Source organism: Odocoileus virginianus, chromosome 30 (genome assembly GCF_023699985.2).
Source record: "Odocoileus virginianus isolate 20LAN1187 ecotype Illinois chromosome 30, Ovbor_1.2, whole genome shotgun sequence".
NCBI classification, from domain to species: domain Eukaryota; kingdom Metazoa; phylum Chordata; class Mammalia; order Artiodactyla; family Cervidae; genus Odocoileus; species Odocoileus virginianus.
Window position 1 is genome coordinate 35,342,028 of NC_069703.1, and position 27,819 is coordinate 35,369,846.

The 27,819-nt window shown below is 47.9% G+C and overlaps 1 protein-coding gene and 1 long non-coding RNA gene across 2 annotated transcripts; one reads left to right on the plus strand and one right to left on the minus strand.

Annotated features, from left to right (window-relative positions):
* Window positions 1-5,732: 5,732 nt before the first annotated feature.
* IFNLR1 (interferon lambda receptor 1) lies at window positions 5,733-27,819 on the minus strand. The gene is made up of 7 exons (XM_020874599.2): window positions 27,710-27,819; window positions 22,751-22,874; window positions 16,222-16,406; window positions 10,951-11,093; window positions 8,829-8,988; window positions 8,089-8,222; window positions 5,733-6,896 (listed from the first exon to the last, which is right to left on the minus strand). Exons 1-7 carry the CDS (start codon window positions 27,765-27,767, stop codon window positions 6,120-6,122), a joined length of 1,581 nt encoding a protein of 526 aa, XP_020730258.2. The 5' UTR covers window positions 27,768-27,819; the 3' UTR covers window positions 5,733-6,119.
* LOC139032227 (uncharacterized) lies at window positions 16,650-17,968 on the plus strand. Its single transcript, XR_011484751.1, has 2 exons — window positions 16,650-16,985; window positions 17,498-17,968. It is a non-coding gene; the product is annotated as an uncharacterized lncRNA (long non-coding RNA).

The window sequence follows — 27,819 nt, forward strand, 5'->3', positions numbered from 1 at the left end:
AGTTTTCTGAATGTTGAGCTTTAAGTCAACTTTTTCACTCTCCTCATTCACTCTCATCAAGAGGCTCTTTAGTTCTTCTTCACTTTCTGCCATAAGGGTGGTGTCATCTGCATATCTGAGGTTATTGATATTTCTCCCGGCAATCTTGATTCCAGCTTGTGCTTCTTCCAGCCCAGTGTTTCTCATGATGTACTCTGCATATAAGTTAAATAGGCAGGGTGACAATATACAGCCTTGACGTACTCCTTTTCCTATTTGGAACCAGTCTGTTGTTCCATGTCCAGTTCTAACTGTTGCTTCCTGACCTGCATACAGGTTTCTCAAGAGGCAGGTCAGGTGGTCTGGTATTCCCATCTCTTTCAGAATTTTCCACAGTTTGTTGTGATCCACACAGTCAAAGGCTTTGGCATAGTCAATAAAGCAGAAGTAGATGTTTTTCTGGAACTCTCTTGCTTTTTCGACAACCCAGTGGATGTTAGCAATTTGATCTCTGGTTCCTCTGCCTTTTCTAAAACCTGCTTGAACATCAGGAAGTTCACGGTTCATGTATTGCTGAAGCCTGGCTTGGAGAATTTTGAGCATTACTTTACTAGCGTGTGAGATGAGTGTAATTATGAGGTAGTTTGAGAATTCTTTGGCATTGCCTTTTTTTGGGATTGAATGAAAACTGACCTTTTCCATAGTGACAGACTTTACTTTTTTGGGCTCCAAAATCACTGCAGATGGTGATTGCAGCCATGAAATAAAAAAGATGCTTGCTTCTTGGAAGAAAAGCTATGATCAACCTAGATAGCATATTAAAAAGCAGAGACATTACTTTGCCAACAAAGGTCCATCTAGTCAAAGCTTTGGTTTTTCCAGTAGTCATGTATGGATGTGAAAGTTGGACTATAAAGAAAGCTGAGCACTGAAGAATTGATGCTTTTGTACTGTGATATTGGAGAAGACTCTTGAGAGTCCTTTGGACTGCAAGGAGATCCAACCACTCCATCCTAAAGGAAATTAATCGTGAATATTTATTGGAAGGAGTGATGCTGAAGCTGAAACTCCAATCCTTTGGCCACCTGATGCGAAGAACTGACTCACTGGAAAAGACCCTGATTCTGGGAAAGATTGAAGGCGGGAGGAGAAGGAGATGACAGAGGATGAGATGGTTGGATGGCATCACCAACTCAATGGACATGAGTTTGAGTAAGTTCCAGGAGTTGGTGATGGACAGGGAATCTGGTGTACCACAGTCCATTGGGTCACAAAGAGTCGGACATGACTGAGTGACTGAACTGAACTGATAACTTCTCATCTGTTTTTTAAAAAAAATATTTATTTATTTGGCTGCACTGCATTTGGGTTGCTGCATGTGTGATATTCTATCTTCATTGTGGCATGTGGGGTATTTTCTTTTAGTTGTGGCATGTGGGATCTAGTTCCCTGACCAGGGATTGAACCCCTGTATTGGGGGTATGGTGTCCTAGCTAATGGACCACCAGGGAAGTCGCTGGTTTTTTTTAAACCCCCAAACTCCCATCACTTTAGCTTAATTTTGTGCACACAGGAATGAACTCCAGGAAGCTGTAAGCAAGCAGTCATAGATGCTAAGTTTACAGAAAATAATAGCTTACAGGTAGGGGATTAAGGGCTTTCCTGGTGGCTCACAGTAAAGTATCTGCCTGCAATGTGGGACACCTGGGTTTGATTCCTGTGCTGGGAAGATCCCTTGGGGAAGGGAATGGCTACCCACTCCAGTATTCTTGCCTGGAGAATTCTAGGGATAGAGGAGCCTGGTGGGCTATAGTCCATGGGGTTGCAAAGAGTTGGACACGACTGAACGACTAATAGTGGGAGGACAGAAGGTAGAACTCTCCTGCTCTACCTCTTGCTGTCAATCGCAGACTCCCCAGAAAGAGACATAACCTTGCATCCCCAACAGGAAGAGGGCTACTATGTTACTACCCAGCAGGAGGAGGAATTTCTCTTTGCCTGGCAACAGTCTAGCCAATGAGAGACTGTCCTAGCTCAGCCAATGAAGAGTCACTACCCTTCGAACTCCCAGTTTCCTCCAATAGATGGTTTACAGTGGCCCCTCTTTCCCCTATAAAGAAGCATTCCTCCCCTTGTCCTTTGGGCTTGCTTGTTGTTCCTCATGGATCGCATGTCCCAAATGGCAATTCTTTGCTGTTTCTGAATAAATCCATTTAGCTGGTCAAATGACAGGCTGTTTTTTTTTTTTTCCTTCTTTTTTTAGGTTTTCAGAAGTTACTCTGAGGGAGAATTTGTGGGAGCTGGGAGACCCTTCCCCAGTAGAGCGCCACTAGAATGAATTTGGGCTTATAAGGCCGCCACATAGGATATTCTATATCCTTCCATAGGCCATTGTTGCCAAAAGGCAAGCTGCCGGGGTGGCCGGCACAGCTCCGGCCGCACTGTAGCACTCGTCTTGTGCACTCAGTTTGATGGATTCCAATTGCAAGTACCCGCACCTCTCTGGGAGGGGGTGGCCCTCTACACAGGACTGTTGGGAGTTGGTGGATAAATTCCCCAGTTCCTGTCCCTGGTAGTGGAACATATCTAGAGGGTTTAATACCCAACTCCCAAAACTCCCTAGGAAGACTGAGCTCCACTTGCTCAGAGACCTTACCTGTCTGATTGTGCACCTGGACTGGCTGCTTCCCCTCCCGCTCTTCCACTCTCCTGTTGGTGCTTTCTGAAATCATTGCACTGCTGTATTCCCCAAGTCCTTGTCTCTGGTCCACTGCTGGGGACCCAACTGAAGACCCTATCCAGTAAAGCCCTTACATATGAATCTTCAAACTGTGAACTTTCAAAGATGTGAACGTGCATCTGATTCCAGCAGAAACCAGAATCTGTGTCATCAATGTCAGGCATGAGTGAAGCTGCAGCTTGCCCTCCATCTCCTATTGCTGACGATCCTTCAGCTCTTCCATCTCCCATCTCCTCTCTCTTCTCCCGTCAGTAGCTCTTCTTGCCTGCTCACTCGATGCCAGCCCCTGTATGCCAGCGGCTGTACTTTTCAAGGTACTGTGCATGAGTTCTCAGTTGTGTCTGATTCTTTGAGACCCCATGGACTGTAGCCCACCAGGCTCCTCTGTCCATTCTTTAAGGAAGGATACTGGAGCGGGTTGCCATTCCCTGCTCCAGGGGATCTTCCTGACCTAGGGGTTGGACCCTCGTCTTCTGTGTCTCCTGCATTGGCAGGCAGATTCTTCACCACTGTGCCACCTGGGAAGCTTCAAGGTGCTGTACTGTGAGGTGAAATATATTTTATTTTTGTGTGTTTGTTTGTATGCATTATTTGTATAAGAAATATTATAAATCTATTACAGTATAGTACTGTATAGCTGATAGTGTTAGCTGGGTACCTAGGCTAACTTCTTTGGACTTAATGAAAAAATTGGACTTACCAATGTGCTTTCGGAATGGAACACATTCGTATGCAGGGGACTTACTCTAGTCTTAACAGTCAAGACTGGTGAAGAGCCTTTGAGAAATAAGAGCACACACTTTTCCATTCAATTTTGCCTTTTTCTCTAAAAATAGAGCTCTTTATTTAAACAGTTTAGGGTAGGTCCCAACAAGCATTGGGAAATTATTTAAATATGATATAAACATAAAATAAAGCTAGAAATAAATACAAATATCTCAGAGCAATATATAAACTTCTCAGTACCCTAAAGAATCGGAATCTTGCTTTTACTTAGGGCATTACCTGCTCCACCCCCGTTGTTCCTCACATGTGGCCTTGGAGTTCAAGCTATGCAGTTCCTGGCCACTGAGTTTATGAAAGGGCTTTGTAAACAGTTCAGTGCTGAGTACACCTAACTAATAATATTGGCCAGCATGTTCTTTCCTAATGCTGCCCATAGTTTTTTGTTTATAACTTAATGACCATGAAGGAGCTGGACTTTTAGAATTCAAGGAGGGTTCAGCCTATGTCAGAAATTAAACTTTGAAAAAAATACTTAGAAAACACACAAGGTTTCAGAATACAAAGGTTAGTTACTTCACACCAGCCTAAGACAACAGTGATGATAGCTTTTAGGGACTTGGAATTACCTCCTTGAAGCAGCTCAACGGGTTCCAGAAAGGACACCGGGCTTGGTCTGGGTATTTCCCTGGGAACTGGTCCTGAGCCTTCCCCAGAGCCACGGCACAGCGTGTTTTTCTTCTCCTGTGTTGAGTGATGGGTGTAGACAAGCCTCATGGGAGAGAAACCTCTGCAGACAGGCACGTGTGTGTGCCTGGGCGTGCAGGCACGTGCATGCCTCCCAGCAGTGGTGAAGGCCCCTGCAACCCCGTGCCCCTTGCCGAGACCTTGGTACTGTTTACATGGCCAAGGGGACCGGGGTTGCCCTGGCGGGCCAGAGACCCAACCTCACTCTTAGCGATATATACAGTGAAGTCAACATTTCTGCTTCCTCAGCTGAAACAGAAGACAGGATTTTCAGCTTCAAAGGGGGCTCGTTAACTTTTTCTTCAGCAGTGGAGACTCCCAAGCACAACTGCACATGGAGAATGCTGGAGGAAAATGAGGGTCCAGGGAGGCTGCTCTGGTTGAACCTGGGGGAACCTCTAGCTTCCCCTGAGACTGAGACTCCTCCTGTGAAGCCCAGGCTCTTTTGGGAACACAGTTTGAGAAGCCCTGGAAGTTTGAGAAGCTTTTCCAGATCATTCTCTCTATGCTATACCTTTATGCTGACTTCTAAACAGCACAGCCCTGTGGGTACAAAGCTTATGAAGATGCTTTTTGCATCACTGGAAAAACATGTTAAGTCCTGGCAGGTGAAATGGCAGAGCCAAGGTTTGTTCTGATCTCTGTGGTTCCCGCAAGGCCACAAAACTGAGAAAATTAGGTTACCAAATCAGTTGTTTGAGAACATCCATCACTACCTCCAGGGAAGAACAGTCACCTATTTCCAGAAACAGTGGTTTCTCAAAACTGGAAGGGGAAATGGGACATCTTTACAACCACAATGGGCAACTGAAGGGTCTAAAGTTCTAAGCTGGGGATCACAGGCTTGGGGGCCCAATCCCCTGCTGGGTTGCTTTTTCACCACCAATTAATCAGGCTCCCTAGACAGTGGACCATTTGGTTCTTTCTTTGCCATGAAAAGGGAGAGGGACCAGGGATCCCCTTGACTGGGCTTCAGCTTTTGAGAACTCGGTTTCCTGACCACAAGGCGGGGGGCAGTGAGGGTGGGAGGTAGGTGGGAGACTTGGAGTGAGAATCCAGTCACTCTGAGTTTAGGGTCACAGGTGGGAGATGCCCAGTGGTCCCCCCCCCGCCCCCCCGGAGCCTGGGTGGATGGGAGAATCCTACTGGTCGCCACGTGGTGAGTGCCAACGATGTGGCAGGCATCACGTCTGCCGGAACTCTTGCCACGCCCCAGGTGGTAGCTGTGGAGAGGAGACTCAGGCACAGAGGAGGGTGTCTCCCCACCCGCCACACAACTGGTAAATGGCAGAGCTGGGATCTGGACCCAGGTCTGTCTGATATTATAGATTGTGAAACGTGTGACTCAGAGACTGGGCTTTCAATGACGACGCCCTTCCCCTTCCTCTGCCTCTCCAACACCCTTGGCCAACTAGATTTTTCTTCACTGGGGCCCACCCTAGGGAACTCATAAACCAGAAGGCCGAGTTCTGCGGAGGAGGAAGCCCAGCGGATGCTGGAGAAAGATGCGAGTCTCTGCTCCACCAGATGTGCCTCCAATTCCTTCTCTCCCCAAAGCCGGATGGGCCCTTGCACTGTCGGCCTTCAGTGTCCACTGGGACCTGACCTTGCCCGTTTCACGTTGTCCGGAGATAATCTTTCCAGCTGGCCTATCACCCCAGGGACAGTGGGGTGATCTGACACCCAACCAACCTCTGACCTTCTCCCATTCTCGTCTCCACCCCTCCTGGTGCTTGGCACAAAGCAGGCAGGTCAGAGGGCGGGTGGCTTCTGACGGCTCAGCCTGGTGGACGGCCTCTAATAGCTGGGGCTCCCCGAGGTACTCTGAAGACCCTCTGCTGCCCCAGCAACGATACGCCCAGGATTTCAAGTCTTGGTGACGCCTTGGGTCCCCAGAAAACTCAGCAGCAGCCAGACTCGGAGGCACAGCTCACCTGGCCAAGTAATGCCCCAGGGGTCTGACCTCCGTCCTCTGGAGGCTCTTAGCCCCCCAGCTGCCAGCACTGTCGTCCTCACTTTCTGACTCCCTCCAACACTCTTCCTCCTCTTCTTCCTCCCCCGCAACATCCTCAGGACTATTGTCCCAGCAGAAGGTCAGTGTCCGAAGAGAAACTGGGGGTTCTCCAGGGACTAGATTCAGCCCTGGTGATGATAAGCCCCAGGTGGTCCAGGTGGAGAGGTTGTCTTTGGGGGGCTCTCCCAAGGAACTGGAGTCCTCGGAGAATTCAGGCGGTGGGAGAGGCTTCTGGTGTTCCTCCCGACGCAGCCCCTGGCCTGGCCCCTTCTTGGCCAAATAGCCAGAGGATCCAGCCTCATCCCAGGAGGAGGAGCCGGCAGTGCTGGCCCAGCTTCTGCCTGAAGAATCGTAGGCAGAGGAGCCTTCCCCCTGGACCAGCGGAGTCCAGGGCCCTCCTGCCTCGGTGGGCCCTGGGCTCTGGAGTTCCTGCCCCAGGAAGGGGGGCGGTTCAACATAGGGCTGGAAGCTGACACTGGGATCCGTGTCCTCTTCATCTGTGTTCTCCTCACCGTCCTTCTCCTCACCACTGTCCTTCTCTGGTCCGGCCTGGACAGGGGCTGGAGCCCTGACTCTAGAGGTCAGCCTGACCCTTCTGGTCAGTTCCTTTTGGGGACAGAGGATCAGGTTGTGCACGCACTCTGGGCCACTGGGTTGAAAGGTTACCCTGTAGTGTCTGTGTCCGGAGAAGTGCTGATTTGGGGAGAGGAGAGAGAACAGAGATTCAGCCTTTCTGGAAGCATGAATGTTCTAATTTGGGTTCCCCGGGAAATAGACAAGGAAAGAGACAAGCGATTCAAACGGAAGCCGTTTCTCTAGGAAGTCATCCCGGGAAGTGCCAGCAAGGCGCAGCAGCCCGTAGCGGGGTATGATGAGTCAGGTCACCTCGAGGGCAGCTGGAGCTGAGCCTTGCTGGGGACTTGAAGCAGCTGCAGCACCGGGGCCTCAGAGCACCAGCCAGGGAGGGATGGAGGGGGTGGTGGCGTGAACTCCCTGGCACACTCAGCCTGTGATGTGCACAGGTAGAGAGGGCACCAGAGGCCAGAGAAAGCGTCCAGGTTGCAGGCGCTGGCTTTAGGAGGTCGGGCTGGTGATCTACCATGTAACGGAAGGTGGACAGAGGAGCCTGGCGGGCTACGGTCCATAGGGTTGCCAAGAGTCGGACATGACTGACGCGACTTCGCATGCATGCACGCTCAGGAAGGTAGAGGGATGGGGCAGGTATGGATGTCTAACACAGAGGTAGTCCTCCAGTGAGTGGGAATTCCCTGCAGGTCCAGGAATGTCAAACACTTCCATGTGGCGAACGCTCAGAGCCCATCCTCAAAGTTCCCATCCAACCCAAGTGCCCACCGAGCCCCATGTATGACTCAGCTTCCCTTTCCAGGCCTCCACTGAACAAATCTGGCCTCTCCAGGCTTCCCTTGTCCCAGTGGCCCCAGGTTCTAAGTGAGTGAGCCAGCAGACCAATGAAGAAATTGCAGGGTCTGCCTGCGCAAGACTTACACTCAGTTAGACGGTGAACAAAGTGCTGGGACCTTTTTAAGATGTCTCCTTTCGGTTCCACCCTCCCCGCCTCCCCTCCCGGCATCTCTCCTGAATCCCAAGGCTGGGGATTCTGCTCTTGGCACTTGACAAATCCTTAGCAGAGATGAAATTATTTTAAAAAGGGATTTAAGGCACTTGTCCCTCCCAGGCTTATCTGCTATTTTAATTTGGTGCCAAAGGAATGAATCACTAATGGTGAAAATTTAGACGGGTAGATAGACATTTTGCAGTCTAGGCCATCTTGATATTCTACCTGAAGTATCTACCAAGTCTAGCTCCACTTCCTTCCTCTTGGACAACCCTCCCTCCCTGTCCCACGCCCCCAGATTTGCCATACCAGGGCCTGTGGCATCTTTGTCTGCTGAAGCCAGGGGTTCCCCATGAAGGTCTTCCACATCACAGGCCCTATGGCAACAGCCAACAGCAGTGGCAGCAGAAGCGGTAGCAGCAATAGGAGGGCCCAGCTGGATCCTAGGAAGAAAAAAAAATAACGACTAGAGAAACAGGGGCTCCTGTCTATCAGTTGCATCTGAGCTGAGGCTTCACATACATTATCCTATTTAATTCTCATAAGAATAAACCCAGGACTTCCCTGGTGATCCAGTGGTTAAGTGACAACTCATGTGACACGGGTTCAATCCCTGGTTTGGGAAGATCCCACATGCCTCAAGACAACTAAGCCTGCACACCACTACTTAAGCCCACACTAGAGCCCGTGCTCCTCAATGAGAGAAGTCACTGCAATGAGAAGCCCCTGCACCCCAACAAAGAGTAGCCCCCACTTGTGGCAACTAGAGAAAACCCTCTAGCAGCAGTGAAGACCCAGTGCAACCAAAATAAATGAATACATAAAATTTAAAAAGAAATAAAAACCTGAATTAAACCCATCCTACAGATGGTGGGAAGCAAGGTTCAGAGAGATTATGTAAACTGCCCAAAGATACATAGTGAGCGGAGGTGAAGCTGGAATTTTAATGGAGGCGAGTCTGTCTCTAGACTTGGGCTCTTAACCACCACGTGATGAAGATCCTAAAGCTCAGGGGGGAAGTCCTCACTTCTGTACCACTTGGCACTCACCCGGGGCCTCCAGGAAGAAGCAGGTGGGCTCGGAGAACTCGCTGTATTTAGGATTGCCAAAGGTGTAGATGGTTCTGGCGCTGAGACAGTGGTACCCGCTGGTGTCTGGCTGGAGGGGAATATGGACTGGCTGGCCATGGGGAGTGGCTGGAAACTGGGTCTGTGTGGAGAGAGAAACAGAGGAGAGTGGACCTGTGGGGGCAACTGGCTCCATGCAGTCAGGATGGGGTGGGTTTGGCAGGTATGGCACAGCTGGGATTCCCACAACTTCTTTACTTGCAGTAAGGCTTAAGCATTCAGAGAGCACTTCCCAACACTATCTGGCTTCTCTTCTTCGCTGAGTCTCAAGGTAGAGATGGTTTGGGTTTAAAAGCAGCCCTGCCACTCAGGGTTACTCCCAGGCATACCCTACCAGGGCCCAGTGGTCCTCACTTTCAGGGGAGGATGCCTCAGGTTTCCTACCCTCAGGGCATGTCAAAATATTAGGGTGGAGGAAATCACCCCTGAAGATTCACTGGAAGGACTGACGCTGAAGTGAAAGCTCTAATACTTTGGCCAACTGATGGGAAGAGCCAACTCATTGGAAGAGTCTGGGAAAGGTTGACGCTGGGAAAGGTTGAAGGCAAAAGGAGAAGGGGGCGACAGAGGAAATGGTTAGATAGCATCATGGACTCAATGGACATGAATTTGAACAGACTCCGGGAGATAGTGGAGGACAGAGGAGCCTGGTGTGCTGCAGTCCATGGGGTGGCAAAGAGCTGGACCTGACTCAGTGACTAAACAACACACAGGGGTGTTCACTCGGCCAATAAAGACACAGAAAACTCTAGGGCTGCTTGTTCAACACTGTAGCCACTGGCCGCATGGGGCTATTGCACACTTGGAGCGTGGCTGGTACCAACCAAGATGCGCTCCAGTATAAAATGCATACTAACTTTCATGAGAGACCAAACCAAAAATCTCAGTAATTTTTATATTAACTACATGTTGAGATGATTACATTCTATTGAATGAGATAAAATCTAATGTGAAAACTAAATTCACTTGTTTCTTTTTACTTAATTGAATGTGGAACATTTAAGCGACACAGTGTGTTCTGCATTATGTTTCTACTGGACAGTAGAAAGAACATAAGAACACCTGTGAGGTTCTTGAAGGCAAGGACCACATCAGATGAAGATCTTTGTCTCTGGGATCCAGAGTGTGCAGGAGGTCAGGAGTGTGAGTCTGGGTTTAGTAAAAGACAGAATGAATAAGAACAGGAGTCCATAGACTTTAACCTCACCTTTGTTTGAAAATAGTTTTCCTGGAACATGGCTATGCCTCTTCATTTACCTATTTACTTCTGGCTCCTTTCATGTTACAGATAGAGCTGAATAGATGTGAGAGACGCTATGGCCTGCCAAGTCAAAAATATTTACTCTCTGGCCAATTATGGAAAAAATTTGCTAACCGTAAACAAATTTGCTAACCATAAACAAATAGATACAGACATAAGCACATGCATACACAGAAACAAGTCTGAAATTGTATATATGCTGCTGCTTCTAAGTCGCTTTAATCGTGTCCGACTCTGTGCAACCCCATAGATGGCAGTCCACCAGGCTCCCCCGTCCCTGGGGTTCTCCAGGCAAGAACACTGGAGTGGGTTGCCATTGCCTTCTCCAAATTGTATACACACCAAAGAGCTATTTGAAATCATCTCTGGATACTTTCGGTTTTCTTCCTAGAATTTATCTGAATTTTCTAGTTTTTTTTCCTAATGAATCTGGTGCCTCAGCAAGTAGGCCTCCCAGAGCCTATCATACTTCAATCAGATTTTATTTTTTTTAAAAAGTTTCATAATGAAAACAAAACAAAACTGCCCTGTTGTTACTAGCTGTAATATTCAGGAGAAGGATGTCCTGGACGTGGTCCCTTGGGTGGGGGTTTGGGGCAGAGGTGAGCCACAAGTCAATCACACTGCAAAGTCAAGTGGGTGACTGCAGCAGTGAGGGGTGGGCATGGAAGGCTTCCTGGAGGAGGCATCCAGGGGCAAGGCTCGGAGGGTGAAGAGCATGGGGATCTGCTGGGAGACTGGGGAAGGGGACTCAGCCTGGGGGGCCTGAAGGCGGCTTCTCACCTTGTTCTTAGCCCCCTCCTTCCAGAAGTCCACCTCATAGTTCAGATCTGGTTGGGGCACACAAGGCGGCAGCTGGTATGTAGCATTGACAATCAGGATTTCCTCTGTCTGGTTGAACATCAGGATAGGCGGGGCTGGCTCCACTGGCGGACACAGAACGGGGCCTGTCAGGGCCTTCTGCAGGCCACAGAGCACGCAGACCCCTGCCTGCAGGCAGGCCTGCCCCTCACCCAGCGCGCAGTTAAGCTGCCCGTTCCCCCGGGTGCCCTTCACCTGTCCCTGGTCTGTCAGCTTCCTGCCCGTCTGTATCAGTATTCTGTTGCTGCCATAACATTGCCACAACCTCAGTGGTTTATATCAACACAGATTTATCATGTCACAGTTCTGGGGGTAAGAGTCTAGGTGGGCTTGATGGGGTTCTCAACTCTGGGTGGGAATCAAGGTGTCAGCCGGCCTGGGCTCTCCTCTGGGAACTTTGGGGGCAGAATTCACTCCCATACTCATGATTGTTGTTAGCGGATTTCAGTTCCCTGTGCTGTGAGGCTGAGGTTTATTTCCAGGCTGTTTAAAGCCTCTCTCAGCTTCTGAAGACACCTGTGCTTCTTTCTTCTTTTTCTTTTTAAAAAATTTTTTGGCCACACTGCATAGCATTATGGGAATCTTAGTTCCCCGACTGAGACTGAACCCATGTCCCCTGTAGTTGAAACATGGAGTCTTAACCACTGGACTGCCAGGGAAGTCCCAGCACCTGCATTTCTAATCACGTTACCCCTTCATCTTCAAAGCAGAAACACCATATTTAATCCTTCTCACATTTCAACTCTCTGATATTCCCTTCTTCTACATGTCTTCTGCCTCCAGCTGGAGAAAGGTCTCTGCTTTTAAGGACTCAAGGGACTAGATTGGGCCGATTTGGATAATCCAAGATAATCTCACTATTTTAACACCCATAAACTTAAGTAAAATCCCTTTTGCCATCTAATATTGACATTTAACATATTCATAGGTTCAGGGATTAAGGCATCTTTGGAGGGAGTCATTCTGCCTATCATGGTTCTCCGTGTGACTCCTGAGACTGAAATTCCTGTCTCTCTCAAGGGCAACATACATTCACCCCATCCTGTGCGTGCAGGCTCAGTTGCTCATCTGTGTCCGACTCTTTGTGACCCCCATGGACTGTAGCCCACCAGGCTCCTTTGTCCATGGGATTCTCCAGGCAAGAATACTGGAGGTGGTTGCCATTTCCTTCTCTGGGGGATCTTCCTAACCCAGGGATCGAACCTGTGTTCCCTGTGTCTCCCGCACTGGTAGGCGAATTCTTTACCATTAAGCCATCTCACCCCGTCCCAAGGCCCACCAGGGTCTCATCCCATTACTGCATCAACTCAAATTCCAAAATATCATCTTATAAAGTATCTACATCAGGTTCAGGTGAGAGTCTGGATCCAATGCACTCAGTATGACACCTGGGTTCCTGTCCACTTGTGGACCGGTGAAAATAAAGTACAAGTTATCTGCTCCCAATATAAGGAGGTGGGATAGGCAGCGGACAATAATCATGGACATTTTGGTTCAAATAGGGAGAAACAGGAGGTAAAACACTCACTGAGCCGAAGTAGTTTTGAAATCTAGCTACACAAACTGTATTAGATTTTTAGGCCTGGGAACTACATTTCCTTGGCTTTCAACACTGCTCTCTAGGATCCTGGTTCCACTCTCTGAATAACCCTTCTTTTTCATGAAAGATATTTGCAGCTAAATAGTTTACAGTCTGCTTCTTTCCAGTAGAAATTGGGGCACCAATAGCCTTCTTTCATTTCATATTCTCTCTGCTCCTTTTCATCCAAACTGATGCTGTTTCTGCTGATATAAAATGCTCAAGAAGCTTACGGATCTCCTACAGATGTCACGGGGACCTACTGCATCTGACAGAAGCCAGTTCCACATATCTTTTTGAGAAGAGCTGTTTCTATTTGGCTTTAGCTGAGCTGGCTGAGGGGTAACACTTCCGCTTTCTAGAGGCCCCTTGATTTGATTGAAGGGGACTGTGTGCCATACCCTTAAATCTCTTCCGAGAGCATTTTTTCTGGGCCAAACACGTTGATCTGAGGTTTTAGTAAGTGGTTATACAATCACATGGGTGTATGAATGCCCAGTTGCTTCAGTCTCGTCCAACTCTTTGCTGCCCCATGGACTGTGGCCCGCCAGGCTCCTCTGTCCACCAGGATTCTCCAGGGAGGAATACTGGAGTGGGTCACTGTGCCCTCATCCAGGGCATCTTCCCCACCCAGGGATCAAGCCCGTGTCACCTATGTCTCCTGCATTGGCAAGCAGGTTTTATATCACTGGTGCCACCAGGAAGTCCAGGCATGCAGTCACACCCTTGGCTATTGCTCTGTGTCACACTCCTGGAAGAAATTTCTTAATTTGAGCATCTTTTGCCATCTGGATAGGTTGAGAGTTGTCCAGACGTTTGAGTCCTAGCTCCTTTTTGTTTAGGCTCTTTCCTCAATTTCTCTTTCCTCCTTGCATTTTGCTATAGTTGCCAATAATAAACCAGACCATGCCTTCAATATTTTTGTTTGGAAATCTCCTTGATAAAGGACCAAATTAATCATTTATGAGTTCTGTTTTCCATACACATGTAGGATACAAATTTGCTCATCGTTTTTCAGTATATAAGAGGCATCCCCCTTCCCGAAATTTTCAGAAACATATTCCTCACTTCCTTCTGTGAGGCAGTACCTTTAGTATCCATTCTTCTACTAACACTCTGCTCATGATGGTTTAACTATTCTTGAAAGAGATTTATGGCTTCGTAGGTGGCTCAGTGGTAAAGAATCTGTCTGCCAATGCAGGAGAGGCAGGAGACAAGAGCTCGACTCCTGGGTTGGGGAGATCTCCTGGAGAAGGAAATAGCAACCCATTCCAGTATCCTTGCCTGGAAGATCCCATGGACCTGAAGGGTATGTAGGCTTCCTTTATGATGTTCTTCACTTCCTTCTGAGCCCTCACTGGCAGAATCTTTAATGTCCATTTCTACTGACAGTCTGATCAAGATTATTTAGGTTTGACTGATGGTTTGAAGATGGAGGGGGCAGTGACACGGAATAAAGCAACAAGAGAAAATTAATATAGCATTTTTCGAGGTCCAGCTGAAATGCCACTTTTTCCATGCTGCCTTCCCTGAGTACCAAACGGCAGGAGCCCTGACCACATTGGTCTTCCCTGCTCTGATTGTGCTCAGGGAAAGCATGGGGCTTCTGCAAGCTGCCACTACTTATGTGATCAAGAAACACCCACTCGACACTGATATGTATTAAGCCCTGGGCAGGGAGCTGAGAGAAATGGGGAGACGAGGCCCCCATAAATTTTGACCTCAAGGAGTTGGAGGAAATTAGAAGGAAAATGAAATATTCAAACTAACAAAACTCAAGAGAGAATGTGACCAGGGTCACGGTTGAGTGCAGAAAAAAGGCAGGAAGGATCATTCAAGCCTGAGGTGTGCTCTAAGAGAATCAGAAGAGCTTTAGGGAGGAAGAAACAAAATAAATTAATTAAAAAAATAAAAAAGTAAGCACGTCTCTGCATCGGTCCCTTTATTGTTCTAATTCTTATTCCTATTCATCCATCATTCTTCTAGGCAGACAACCTTTCTGTCTGCCTTCCCAACTTTCTTTTCCTTTTCGTCCATCTGTCCATATTTCATGACTATGCTTCTTTTCCTTCCCATCCATACATCCTTCTCAGCCATCCTTCCTTCTTCCTAATTATCCAATCTTCCTTTCTTTCCAGCTGACATTTCTTCCTTCCTATCCATCCTGTCTTCCTAATCATTTATACTTTCTTTCTTCCTTTCATCTAGCCAATCAGCCTACTTTGCTATCCCTCCATCCTTCCTATCCATCCATTGTTTTCTTTCCATGTATCTTTTCTTCTTGCTTTTCCTTTCTCCTTTGCTTCTCCTTCCCTCTCACCTTTCCCTCCCTTGCCAGGCAGCCAGCCTTCCTTCTATAGTCTCTAGCCACTGACCCATCCATCTGAGTTTCATTCCTATCCTGTGCTTCTCCACCCATACTAGTTCCTTCATAGTAAGCATTTATCCATCCTTCTAGCCTCATCTTTCCCATGCATCCATCACTTCCTCCCTATTGCTTCCACATTTCCTTTCTTCTCATTCATCCATCCTTTTCCTCCATTTGTCAATCCACCCTGCCAGCTTCCTCCCATCCCAATCACTGCTTCTTTCTTCTCTGTCACTCTTTCCTGCCATCCTTCATTCAATCCTTTCCTCCCCTCCCTTCAAGCCCTATTTTGTCCTCAAATATTTCGAGAAGCCTGAATGATAAATTACAGATTTCAGCTCCATGAAGCTATTGTCTTTCTTACTCTTAACCCAACCCAGCCTCTTGTCCAAGATCAGAAAGAGCTATTTCACATCACATCTCCATCAATTACTAGCCAGTAAGTTTCTTAACTTTTTTAAGTCTTAATTTTTAAAAAAACACAGGTGGATTAAAATGAACCTCACAGGCCTGTTGTGAGGGTCAGAAATAAAATACATTGGAGAAAAAATTGCTCTCCTCACTCAATGTTAACAATAGTGATTCCTGATTATAAGCATGGGGAATGTTTTCCTTCCTATTCTTCTCTCTCTTTCCCCTGAAATTTCTATGGTGTACAAAAATTATTTTTTTCAACCAAAATTTAAAAAAAATTTCTGAAAGAGAGAGATTGAACATTAATAAAAATAGGAATAAGTAAAGTGCTTTGTGTAGTTCATAACCAAGGTTGTATACAGTAGAAGATCATGAACCTCATTAGTTGGAGGTACGAACAGAACTGGGTTTCCTTGGTGGCTCAGACAGTAAAGAATTTGCCTGCAGTGCAGGAGACCCGGGTTTGATCCCTGGGTTGGGAAGATTCCCTGGGAAAGGGATAGGTTACCCACTCCAGTATTCTTGCCTGGAGAATTCTGTGCTCAGAGGAACCTGGTGGGTTACAGTCCATTCAGTCACAAAGAGTCAGACACAATTGAGTGGTGCGCGCGCACACACACACACACACACACACCCCGAACTCTGGGGCTGGTGAACATTTCTGATTCCCGGTTGCAAAGTCAGACTACTTGGACTACAGGCTGGGGCCCATGGCGGATGGCTCCAGAGCTGCCCACCGCTTTGGGAAGTGGAGGACAGATGGCTAGGACAGCAGTGTCACTGAGCTGAGCTCCTGGGCAGACAGCCTCCCTCTCACAGGCCCCTTACCCACCTTCAAAGAAGTAATCCATGGACTTGGACTCTACCCAGGGGGACCTGGCGCCATGTGAAACTGCTTGCACACGCCCCTTGAACTTGTTGCACAGGTCTTGCTTCTCCAGGCACATCAGAGAACACATCAGTTCTTTGGTTCCGGCACACCTTTTCACTCTCCGCCACCGTCTGGGGGGTACAAAGCTGAGGGAGGAGACAGAAGAGTGTGGGTCACGGATTCGGCCTCTTGGGGTGAGGAAACTTGGAGAATGCATGATTACTTGTCCCTTCATCCCACCTGGTTGTCCATCCATCCATCTGTCTGGCCAGCCAGCCATCGACTGAGACAGAAGAAGGACCGTCCTGTTAGGAGCTTGGACTCAAGAATGACAGATGAGGGTGGGAACCCGGGTTCTGCCCATCACTAGCTCTGGGACCTTATTAAAGTCCCTAAGCCTGAATCTCCTCATTTGTGATGTCTCCCTCACAGGGCCGCTCTGCTAGGAACCATTCTCCACCACGTTGATTCATTCAGACAGTTACAGGCCCCCCGCTGTGTGTCCCACTCTGTGCTGGGTGCTACGTGAATGTTGGAGGGGACACCCAAGTCCATGACTCCAACTTCCTGAGAACACTGAGGTGCAAAGGAGGGACCCGCTTGCTGGGCGTTATTCTTGAGGAATCGGCAATTCATGGCAGATGAGGTCCTGCCCTCGGGAACCGACACTCAGGAAGGAGGAGCTTTCCCACCATTGTCACATGAAAAGATAAACCCAGGAGCTGGTAAGTGCGGTGAAAACAGGGGAAGGTGGGGTGACTACTTTCTGAAGGCAGCTCAGGAAAGGTCAGGAAGACAGTGCTGAAGCTGAGGCTGGGATGCTGAGAAGGGAGCCAGGAGAAGGGGTGGGGGGGAAGGAAATCGCAAAAGCAAGCCTTGCGATGGGAAGGGATTTGATCAGTCCAGAAAAAAAGCAAGACCAGGGTGGCCAAAGCCCAGTGGACAAGGAACAGAGAGGGTGGGCAGACTGGAGATGAGGATGGAGGCGGGTGGGCAGAGCAGGCAGAGTCTCACCATCTTGGTATGGAGTTTGGATTTTATTCCATATGTCACAGGAAACTGCTGGAAGGTTCTGAACAGGGGGACTGAAGTTATCTGATTTATGTTTTTAAAATATCACTCAGATAAGCCAGCATTTAAACTGAGTTTAGGCCCCCAGTCTGGCATTTTGTTACTGCAGCCCTGGCAGACTAACACATCAGCTTTCTTTCCTTTTGGTGTCCTAATCCTAACAAAGGTCCGTCTAGTCAAGGCTATGGTTTTTCCAGTGGTCATGTATGGATGTGAGAGTTGGACTATAAAGAAAGCTGAGCGCCGAAGAACTGATGCTTTTGAACTGTGGTGTTGAAGAAGACTCTTGAGAGTCCCTTAGACTGCAAGGAGATCCAACCAGTCCATCCTAAAAGAAATCAGTCCTGAATGATTATTGGAAGGACTGATGTTGAAGCGGAAACTCCAATACTTTGGCCACCTGATGCAAAGAGCTGATTCATTTGAAAAGACCCTGATGCTGGGAAAGATTGAGGGCAGGAGGAGAAGCGGACGACAGAGGATGAGATGGTTGGATGGCATCACAGACTCACTCGATGGACATGAGTTTGAGTAAACTCCAGGAGTTGGTGATGGACAGGGAGGGCCTGGCGTCCTGCAGTCCATGGGGTCACAAAGAGTTGGACACGACTGAGTGATTAAACTGAACTAAACTGAACTTAAGAAATGTTTGCCTGATTCAAGGTCACGAAGATGCTCTTCTGTGCTTTCTTCTATGAGTCTTATAACTTGAGCATTTACATTTCAGTTCTCTTTTATTTTAAAAATTTTCTCTCTTTTCACCTTCTGTTTCTTTTAAGGCATTATCTGCTGTATTGATTTGCTCTTATATTTCTTCTAATTTATTCTTCATTTATGAAATATGGTGGTTGTTGTTGTCATCTGCAGCAACATGGACGGACCTAGAGATTGTCATACTAAGTGAATTAAGTCAGACAGAGGAAGACAGATTTCATATGATATCACTTATATGTGTAATCTTAAATGATACAAATACATTGATTTCTCGTGGTCTGGAGACGAGAAGTCCAAGATCAAGGTGTCAGCAGGTCTGCTGTCTTCTGAGGCCTCTCTCCGGAGATGGTCACCTTCCTTCTCCCTGTGTCCTCACCTGGCCTTTTCTCTGTGTGAGAGCAGCCCTGGTGTCCCCTGCTCTTCTCATAAAGGTGCTAATCCTATTGGCTTAGGGCCTCACCCTTAGGACGGCATTTAATCTTAATTGCCTCTTACATCTTAAATACGGTATACTTGTGACTCTATCTCCAAATACAGTCTCAAGGGTGTTAGGGCTTTAACACGTGAGTGACTATGGGGTGGAACACAATTCAGTCTGTAACAGGGAATTACGAATTAAGCTGCTATGAAAATTCACATACAAGTCTTCATATGGATATATGTTTTCACATCTCTTGGATATAGATCCAGGAGTGGAATCTGGGAAGCGTGGTCACTGAATGTGTGACTTTACTAGAAGCTGTAAAGTTGTTTTCCAAAGTGACTATATCATTGTAGTTCCCACCAACACTACATGGTCAGTATCCACAAGGGATTGGTTCTAGGATCACCCACTGACACAGAAATCTGCAGAGTTAAGTTCCCTTACATGAGGGGTTTTGTATCTGCATACCACACTTGCACATCCTCTCATATACTTTAAATCATCTCTAGGTCACTTATGATATTTAATATAAATGCAAACACTATGTAAATAATTGTAAATATGATGCAAATGCTACATAAATATTTGCTACTGTGTGGCAAATTCAAGTTTGTCTTTTGGAGCTGTCTGAATTTTTTTAAAAAAATATTTTTTTTTTCCCATGGTTGGTTGAACCTGTGGCTGCAAAACCTCCAAATATGGAGGGCCATATGCCCACCATACCCAATCCAGTATTCTTGCCCGGGAAATCTCATGAACAGAGGAGGCAGTGGGCTGCAATCCCTGGGGTTGCGAAGAGTCAGACACAACTTAGCAACTAAACAACGAAATGCCCTCCACATGCTTCTCTACATTTAGTACTGTCACATCTTTTAATTTTAACCATTCTAGTGGTGTGCGTATTTCCTTGTAGCTTTAATTTGCATTTCCCTAAAGACTAATGATGTTGAACATCTCTTCATATGCTTTTGGGCCATTTACATATCTTCTTTTGTTAAGTGACTATTCAAATATTTTGGGGTGATTCATCTAATTTTTGAGATGTAGGAGTTCTTTATCTATTTTGGATATAAGTTCTTTGTCAGTGTATGTATTGTGAATATATATTTCTCAGTGACTGGCTTTTTCATTTTCTTTGGGGTTTTATTGTTTTAAAGAACAAAAGTTTTAAATTTACTGAAATTCAGCTTATCAGTATTGTTGACTAAATTGTACAGCATCCACCCCCACCTCCCAGCCCCGCTTCATATGTTGAAGCCCTAACACCCCAATGTGACTGTGTTTGGAGATGGGGCCTTTAAAGAGGTAATTAAGATTAAACGCAGTCCTAAGGGTGAGGTCCTAAGCCAGTAAGACTAGTGCCTTTATGAGAAGAGGAAGGGACACCAGTGCTGCTCTCACACAGAAAAAAGGCCAGGTGAGGACACAGGGAGAAGGAAGGTGACCATCTCCTGAGAAAGGCCTCAGGGGAGCTAATGTAACAAATACCTAAAAATGAGTTAGTGGCTTTGCAATTGGGTTATGGGTAGAAGCTGCAAGGGTTTTAAAGTTTATGTGAGCAAAAGCCAAAATTGCCTTGAAAACACTACTGGTAGGAATATAGACCCCCTTCATGGATTAAAGCCTTGTCATGGGGAAGGGGCTTATGTAACTCAATGAAGCTATGAGCCACGCCACGCAGGGTCACCTAGGATGGATGAGTCATGGTTAAGAGCTCTGACAAAATGTGATTCTGGGAGTGATCAGATGGAAAGGAGGAATATCTTATTGGAAACCGGAAGAAAATTGATCCTTGTTATAGAGTAGCAATGAGTGCGGCTGAATTACATCCTAGTGTTTTTATGGAAAATCAGAAGTGGAAAGTGATGAATTTCGATACTTAGCTGCGGAGATTTCTAAGAAATATGCTGCAGATGTAACCTGATTTCTTCTTACTGCTTATAGTAAAATGAGAGAGGAGAGAGAGAGACAGATAGAAGGAATCGCTAAGCCTAAAGGAACTAGAACTTGAAGATAAGGAAAATTCTCAGCCTATGCATATTGCAAAAAAACAATAAGAAAGCATGTTCTGGAGAGAATGCCAAAGTTGTGGCTTGAAAATCTTTTGATAAGGAGATCATGGGTGTGACTTGCAGATTTAATCAGCCATCTCAGTAGAAGCCAGGAATAGAGATGGGATTTTTAAACATATTACCTCAATTATGTTCACTGAAAAGATCTCAAAGCAATAGTGCAGTACTGATCAGACAGCTACACAGTGTTCTTTAAAACCATTTTTTTTTTTTTTTACCAAATGGAGACATGGCTGATTTCAGGTTTCAGGTAAGGAATTGTGCAAATGAATCTGGAACATCTATTTGCAACAAATGACAATAAAGATATCAAGACTTACTAGGGTCAAGTTCAAAGGACCCAGGAGCCAACCTGAAGGGACTTGCATTGGCCGAAGGTGAGACAATTCAAGCTTCAGTGAGTAGAATCAATTGCAATGGACTAAACCATTAGATATGTTTAACTACTTGAGTTGGTGATGATAATTAAAAAAAACAACAACAAGGCAATCACCTTTGGGGCATGATAGGTAACCAATTCGTTATCTTCCAAGCTGGTCAAGAAAAAAATTCCAAGCATTTATTCTGTCTTGCCTGTATGAACAGTACCACTGAATATCAAATACTACATGAAAGGAAGCATGTTTTTATAAAATAATTCTAGCTAATAAATGAGAAAATAGTACCATTAGAATATCACAGTTTTGGAATCCTCACAGGTGTTTCAAAAGTGTAAAAGGAAAGGAAAATATCATAAAAATCTGAGGTTAGGCTTTCAATTCTTTAATCAATTTATCACACCTCCACTATGCCTAGCTGTGTGCTTTTGAGCAAAACACCCTCTCAGTGTTTCAGTTCCCTCACTGGCAGAGCGGAGTCACTGAATCCTTCCTTGCAGGGCAGTGTGAGATTAAACATGTTTCATGTATGGACATGTGCAGACACACAGCAAACACGCAGGACAGGCTGGGTATCTTCTGCCTCCTGATACAGTTCTGCACCGTTCTTTCTTTTTCTTTTCTTTCTTTAGCTTGGGTGCACTGGGTTTTCGTTGCTGCGTGCGGACTCTCTCTGGTTGTGATGAGCCAGGGCTTCTTCCGCGTTATGGTGGTTTCCCACGCTGTGAAGCATGGGCTTTAGGGTGCACAGCCTCAGTAGTTGTGGCCCACGGGCTGAGCTGCCCCGCAGTATGTGGGATCTTCCCAGACCAGGGATTGAACCCAAGTTCCCTGCATTGCAGGTGCATTCTTAACCACTGGACCACCAGGGAAGTTCCCATTCTCTCTTTTGAAAGCTCTCTAGTCTGTCCTTTCCCAAGCCAGGCCCCCACCGTTCATATCTGGAGGCTACAGATGGAGGCACCATGATAGAACAGGAAGAGCAGAAGCTTTGGGGTCAGACAGATGTGGGTTTTTCTTCTGCTTCCATCACTGACTTCCTTAGGCAAGTCACAGCACCTCTGAGTACCTCCTCACCTCCAACACAGGGGAAATGCAGAGGCTGCCTGGCGATACAGGGAGGCAGAAGGGAGGCACCCACGCTAGGCTCCTAGCACTCAGCCTGGCACAGGAAGAGTCCTGAGGATATGGCAGTTCTCCTTTCTGCCTCCTCCTTCCCACCAATTCTAGATTGATGCTGCTGAGTATCTGCTTTTATTAGCTTACTCTCTAATGAAAGATCTTCAGATGACTTCCACCTATGTGCAAAGATGACAAATCTGCTTTCACTTTTCGACTCCTCTGCATCAGCGGTGGATGCCTGGGCTGCCAAGGTGAGAAGGACCCCAAGGCCCTGTGTAGGTTCCGTGGGGAAAAGGGTGATCATTTCGTGATGCCTACCACAGCTCTGCAAGAGATATCCCTGCCTCCTTTACCTGCTACAGTGTCAAGCACTTTAGCCAAGCCCTCAAGAATTCCATCATCAGGCCCTCACAGCTCCATCCATGTCCTGTTCTGACTTTTCTCAAAGATCCTGCCTCGCTCCTGGTGGGTCCATCACCTGGGCACTATTCGCCATTCAGCATCACCCCCACCTCCAGAACTTTCGTGAATACCCTCTCCCAGTACCTGCCGCATGCTGTCACCCGTGGGACTCAGAGAACCTGTGGGTGCTGCCCACACTGAATGTAGCTATTTATTGCAGAGAAGCCCCTCTGGCTCCTGCCCACCTCTTCAGGCCCACTGCCCCCCCCCACACCCCCCTCCCCACCAGCTCAGAGGCATCCTTCCACCTTTGATAGGCCACAAAATAGGTCACGTTCTGGGGGTTGCCAGGCCCTGGGAGCCACGTCAGGTGCACACTGAAGTCCCGCGAGAGCAGTGTCACGTTCTGGGGAGGGGCCAGGAGGGGCCGCCCTGTGGAGGAGAAAGAGGTCATGAAGCCTGGAGCCATTCTGAGCAGAAGTGTGGCATGGCAGGCAATCGGGTGCTTGCTCAGTTCGAGAAGCAGGCATTAAAAAAAAAAAAAAAGAAGAAGCAGGCATTGTCTGGGGTGGCCGAAGCAGACGGGACATGATGTAGGCGGGAGAGCCGGGGGGCATGATTCCAGTCATTACTGTGCGACTTACTGGCTGTACTACAGCCCCTTCCCCTCCTTAGACCTCAGCAGCACATCTGTGCCCATCTGTGCCCACCCTGGCACCTGAGGATTCCAGCAAAACAGCACAGAGCAGAACCATCTGATAGAACCCTGGCCTTCAGGAGGGAACGGCCCTGAGGGCCTCATGGAACGGAGGCTCTGTCCTGTCCTCAGCCGTGTCCCCAGAGGCTGCCTGCAAGGGCCCCTAGGCGCATAGTAGGTGCACAGTGAAAATCTGTCGAGTGAATGAATGAGTACTGTGATGACTTGGATTATCCCTAAGGCCTCCTAACTGCTGTCCCTGCTTCCAGCCTTGTCCCCTCAATCCATTTACCATATGGCAGCAAGGGTTAAAATGAGAGTTAAATCATGTCACCCCTTTGCTTTAAAGCCCCGGTGGCTTCTGTTTCACTCAAGGTAAAATCCAAAGTCTTTACAGTCACCCACAGGGCCCTACCCAGTCCGACCCAGGACTCCCCAGGACTCTGTCCCCTCCAGCCACACTGGCCCCTTCCTGTTCCTAGAGTGCGATGGGCCTGCACTCACCTCCAGGCCTTTTCACAAGCTGTTCCTTCCGCCTAGACTGTTCTCCCCCGGATATTCCATCTGGCTCACTTCTTTGCTTCCTTCCCATCTCTGCTCAGACGTCACTGTCCCAGCGGCTCTTTCCCTGACCATCTCAAACTTGCCCCTACCGCCCTCCTTGGCACTCCTTCCTTCTCACTGCTCAGCTTCTGAAATATGCATCTGCTTACACAGCTAACCAGCTCCTGCCCTTCCCGTGCCCTCAGAATAAAGTCCATGCTCCTTATCAGGGTACGTGCAGCCCTGCCCAGCTTGGCCTGGCCATCTCGTTGACGTCTTCCTGACAGCTCACCAACACACCTCACCAGGCCGCAGCCAATCTTCCTTCTCGCCCTTCTCAAACCACTGCATTCTTCTGTGTGTCCTTGAACCCAAGCATTCTTGACAGCATGGTATTCACCATCCAATCTTTTAAAGACTTGATTCAAATGTCACTTCCTCTGGGGAGTCTTCCTGACATCTGTCAGAAGTAGTGGCAACGCTGCTGCTGCTAGTAAGAGCAGCTAATGTGTACTGTGTCCTAACTATGTGCCAGGCACGATGCAAAAACTATGTCATCTGCATTTTCTCCTTCAACCTGCCCCACATCTCCAGGAGGCAGGTACTAATTGTGAGCATCACATTACAGATGAGGAAACTGAGGCCCTCTTAGCTAATACGTTGCAGAAATGGAATTCAAATCCATCCAGGCCTAGTCAATCCCAAAGTCTGGGCTCTTTTTAAAATTTTTTTTTTTAATTCATTTTTATTTTTGGCTTTGTTGCTATGGGAGGGCTTTCTGGAGTTGTGGGGGGCTGGGCTCTTCATTTTGGTGCACGTGCTTCTCATTGCCACAGCTTCTCTTGTTGTGGCAAACTGGTTCTAGGGCACGAAGGTTTCAGGAGTGGTGCACTGGCCTATTCGCTCTGAAGCATGTGGAATCTTCCCCAACCAGAGATCAAACCCATGTGCCCTGCATTGGCAGGCTGATTCTTAACCACGGGACCACCGGGAAATCCCCAAAGTCTAAACTCTGATCACACTTCCTCCCGTAGGTTCTCACGGGGCCTGCTGTTCTTCAGTCAAGAAGGCATGTTCAACTCTGCGATTCCATGGATTGCAGCACACCCAGCTTCCCTGTCATCTCCCGGAATTTGCTCAAACTCATGTCCATTGAGTCAGTGACACCATCCAATCATCTCATCCTCTGTTGCTTTCTTTCCCTCCCACCCTCAATTTTTCCCAGCATCAGGGTCTCATCCAAAAAATGAGTCAGTTCTTCAAATCAGGTGGCTAAGGTATTGGAGCTTCAGCATCAGTCCCTCCAGTGAATATTCAGGGTTGATTTCCTTTAGGATTGACTGGTTTGATCTCCTTGGTGTCTAAGGGATTCTCAACAGTCCTCCAGCACCACAATTCAAAAACATCAATTCTTTGGTGCTCAGCTTTCTTTATGTGAGCCTAACTCTCACATCTGTACATAACTGGAAAAACCATAGCTTTGACTAGATGGATCTTTGCTAGCAAAGTGATGTCTCTGCTTTTTAATATGCTGTCTAGGTTTTTCATAGCTTTTCTTCCAAGGAGTAAGCGCCTATTAATTTTGTGGCTGCAGCCACCATTTGCAGTGATTTTGGAGCCTAAGAAAATAAAGTCTGCCATTGTTTTCACTTTTTCCCTCTATGTTCAGCATTATTCTTCCAACATCTGTGGCTCACTGCTGGTCAAGAACATCTCTTGATCACTGCATGCCAGAAGTTTAAAGGGGGCTACAACTCCACTCCTGCCCTTTAAGTACTCATGGTCCCATGGAGAATTCAGTTACCTGAAGGGTCACATGCGCCGTGATAGAAATCCATACAGTATACAGAAGGGCATCAGGGAAGGTGGGGCCAATTCTGCTGATGGCCCTCAGTTCAGGTCCACACTCCCACCTTTTAGACCCAAATGTGGGCTCCTGCTTTCACCCCAACCTGTGTCCTGTCGTTGGAACTGGATCACCAGGACGCTGATGCTGACAGTGCTCCCAGTTTCTGGACTTTCTAGCAGGTGGCTGTCTGGAGGCCAAAATCCGTCTACCAGTGGCTTATCTGAGAATAGGCCTCGAGTCTGAGCTTGGCCGCAGTGGAGAGTAGTTGCCCTCTGGGTGCTCAGCTGCTCTGTGGTGTCCGACTCTTTGCGACCCTGGTCTGTAGCCCGCCAGGCCCCTCTGTCCACAGATTTCCCAGGCAAGAAAACTGGAGTGGGCTGCCATTTCCTTCTCTGGGGGATCTTCCTGACCCAGGGATCGAAACTGTGTCTCCTGCATTGGCAGGCGGATTCTTTACCACTGAGCCCCCTGACAATCCGTTACCCTCTACCAAGCCTTTGAAAGGTGCCAGGCACAAGGGTGGCATTCAGTCAAATCCCCATTCAATCAAAACCTCATGCAGTCCTCAGGACAAACCACTCTGTGGTGTAGGCGTCAATCCCCTTCCACAGAAGGGGCTACACACCCACAGAAGGGGCTACACACCCATTACACAGTAATAATTTAAGAGCTAGAAGGGCCCTTGGACTTAATCTAATATTGATGTTAAAAGCCAACATTTGTCTGAGCAACTTCTTTGTGCTGGGCACCACATTATTCTAATTAAGTGTCACAACCCAACTGCCTGAGGCTACACACCCATTATGTGTGGGAGCCAGGATTAGAACCTGGATTCAGCTTCGCTTCACCCTAAACCTTCACACCACAGCTTGTGTTCTGTACATTAAATATTCATCGAATGTAAGGATAGCTAGGGCTAGACAGCAAAACCATTGAGTTTGACGGTGAAAAGGGGAGTACAGAGGACTCCCTCCCCTCCCACCACGTAGGTATCCCGTTCCTCATCAGTTGCCGTAACACTGCGGTGAAGGCACCAGGAGCTGGGGCGTCCCTGAGCTGACCCGGGTGGAAGGACCAGCCGCCGCCAAAGCTGGCCATGCTCGCTTCAGCCTGTCTTCCCTGTTCTGTGTGTCTCACCAATCCCTTCCTTCTTGGGTAATTCCCTTAACTGCTCTGAGCCTCAGTTTCCACATCTGAAAAGGGAGAAAATACCTTTAGGACAGTTGGGTTGTGACGCTTAACTAGAATAATGTGGTGCCCAGCACAAAGAAGTTGCTCAGACAAATGTTGGCTTTTAGCATCAACATTAGATTATGTCTAAGGGCCCTTCTAAGCTCTTAAATTATTAGTCTAAGATTAGGGGGATATCCTGGCACCAATCTGGGCTCCTTCTTCCTGGATTAGCTGGGGTTTGGTGGTTGGATCCCAACCACCCAAGGTGTTTTGTACCCTGTCAACTTATTTACTAGTGAGGGCGCAGAAAAGAAAAAATGTGACTTGTTAGAACGGTAGCACAGCTTAGACTAAGCGGGTGGTCCTTCCCCTCAGGCCTGGGTGGAAGTTTTGACACCTCGAGCTGGGAGGAGGGGGAGGATAGGGGACTCCCCCGCCCCGCTCTGCTCCCAGCCAGCGAGGGCAGCGCACTTTTGCTTGGTTCCCTGTACCAATGAGGGTCAAGTGTGGTGGTATTCACTTAGCGGACAGGGCTTTTAGGAAACCTTAACAAGAGCTTTATAGACAAATGCAGCTGACTTTTGAACTGCCACTCTCTGTTTTTCTCTGTTCACCTGGACCTGAACTGGCACTAGGAAATTGGATCAGTTCCTTCCCGTAAAGGAATTTCAGACTCGAGTCTGTTTAGAAAGTGAAGTGAAGTCGCTCAGTCGTGTCCGACTCTTTGCGACCCCGTGGACTGCAGTATGCCAGGCTCCTCTGTCCGTCCATGGGATTTTCCAGGCAAGAGTACTGGCGTGGCGAGTCTGTTTAGTCCCCGGTTAGAAAAAAACTGGCGGTGGTGGGTTGGGGGCGGGGAGGGGGGAGGGATGGGCTCTGCTGATTCGCACGACCAGGGTTACCCCGCACAGACCTCTGCCCGGGCACTCCCTCCCTGGGTCGGTCTGAATTGGGTGCAGACCGGATGGAGCGGCCCCGCGCCCGCCCCGCGGCCCCATCCCTTACCTGGAGCTGACTGCAGCAGGCACAGGAGCAGGGAGGCCCAGCGTCGGGCCCCCGTCATGCCGGCCCTCCTGCGGCCCGGGGAGGGGGACCAGGTCAGGCCTCCCACACCT

Excerpts from the sequence above, each read along its gene's own strand:
- IFNLR1 (XM_020874599.2), bottom strand. The coding sequence starts at position 27,767 with ATGACGGGGGCCCGACGCTGGGCCTCCCTGCTCCTGTGCCTGCTGCAG. Across the intron at positions 22,875-27,709 it reads CCTGCTGCAGTCAGCTCCAG|GGCGGCCCCTCCTGGCCCCT; the intron begins GTAAGGGATGGG and ends TCTCCTCCACAG. Across the intron at positions 6,897-8,088 it reads CAAAGATGCCACAGGCCCTG|CACTTCTCCGGACACAGACA; the intron begins GTATGGCAAATC and ends TCCCCAAATCAG.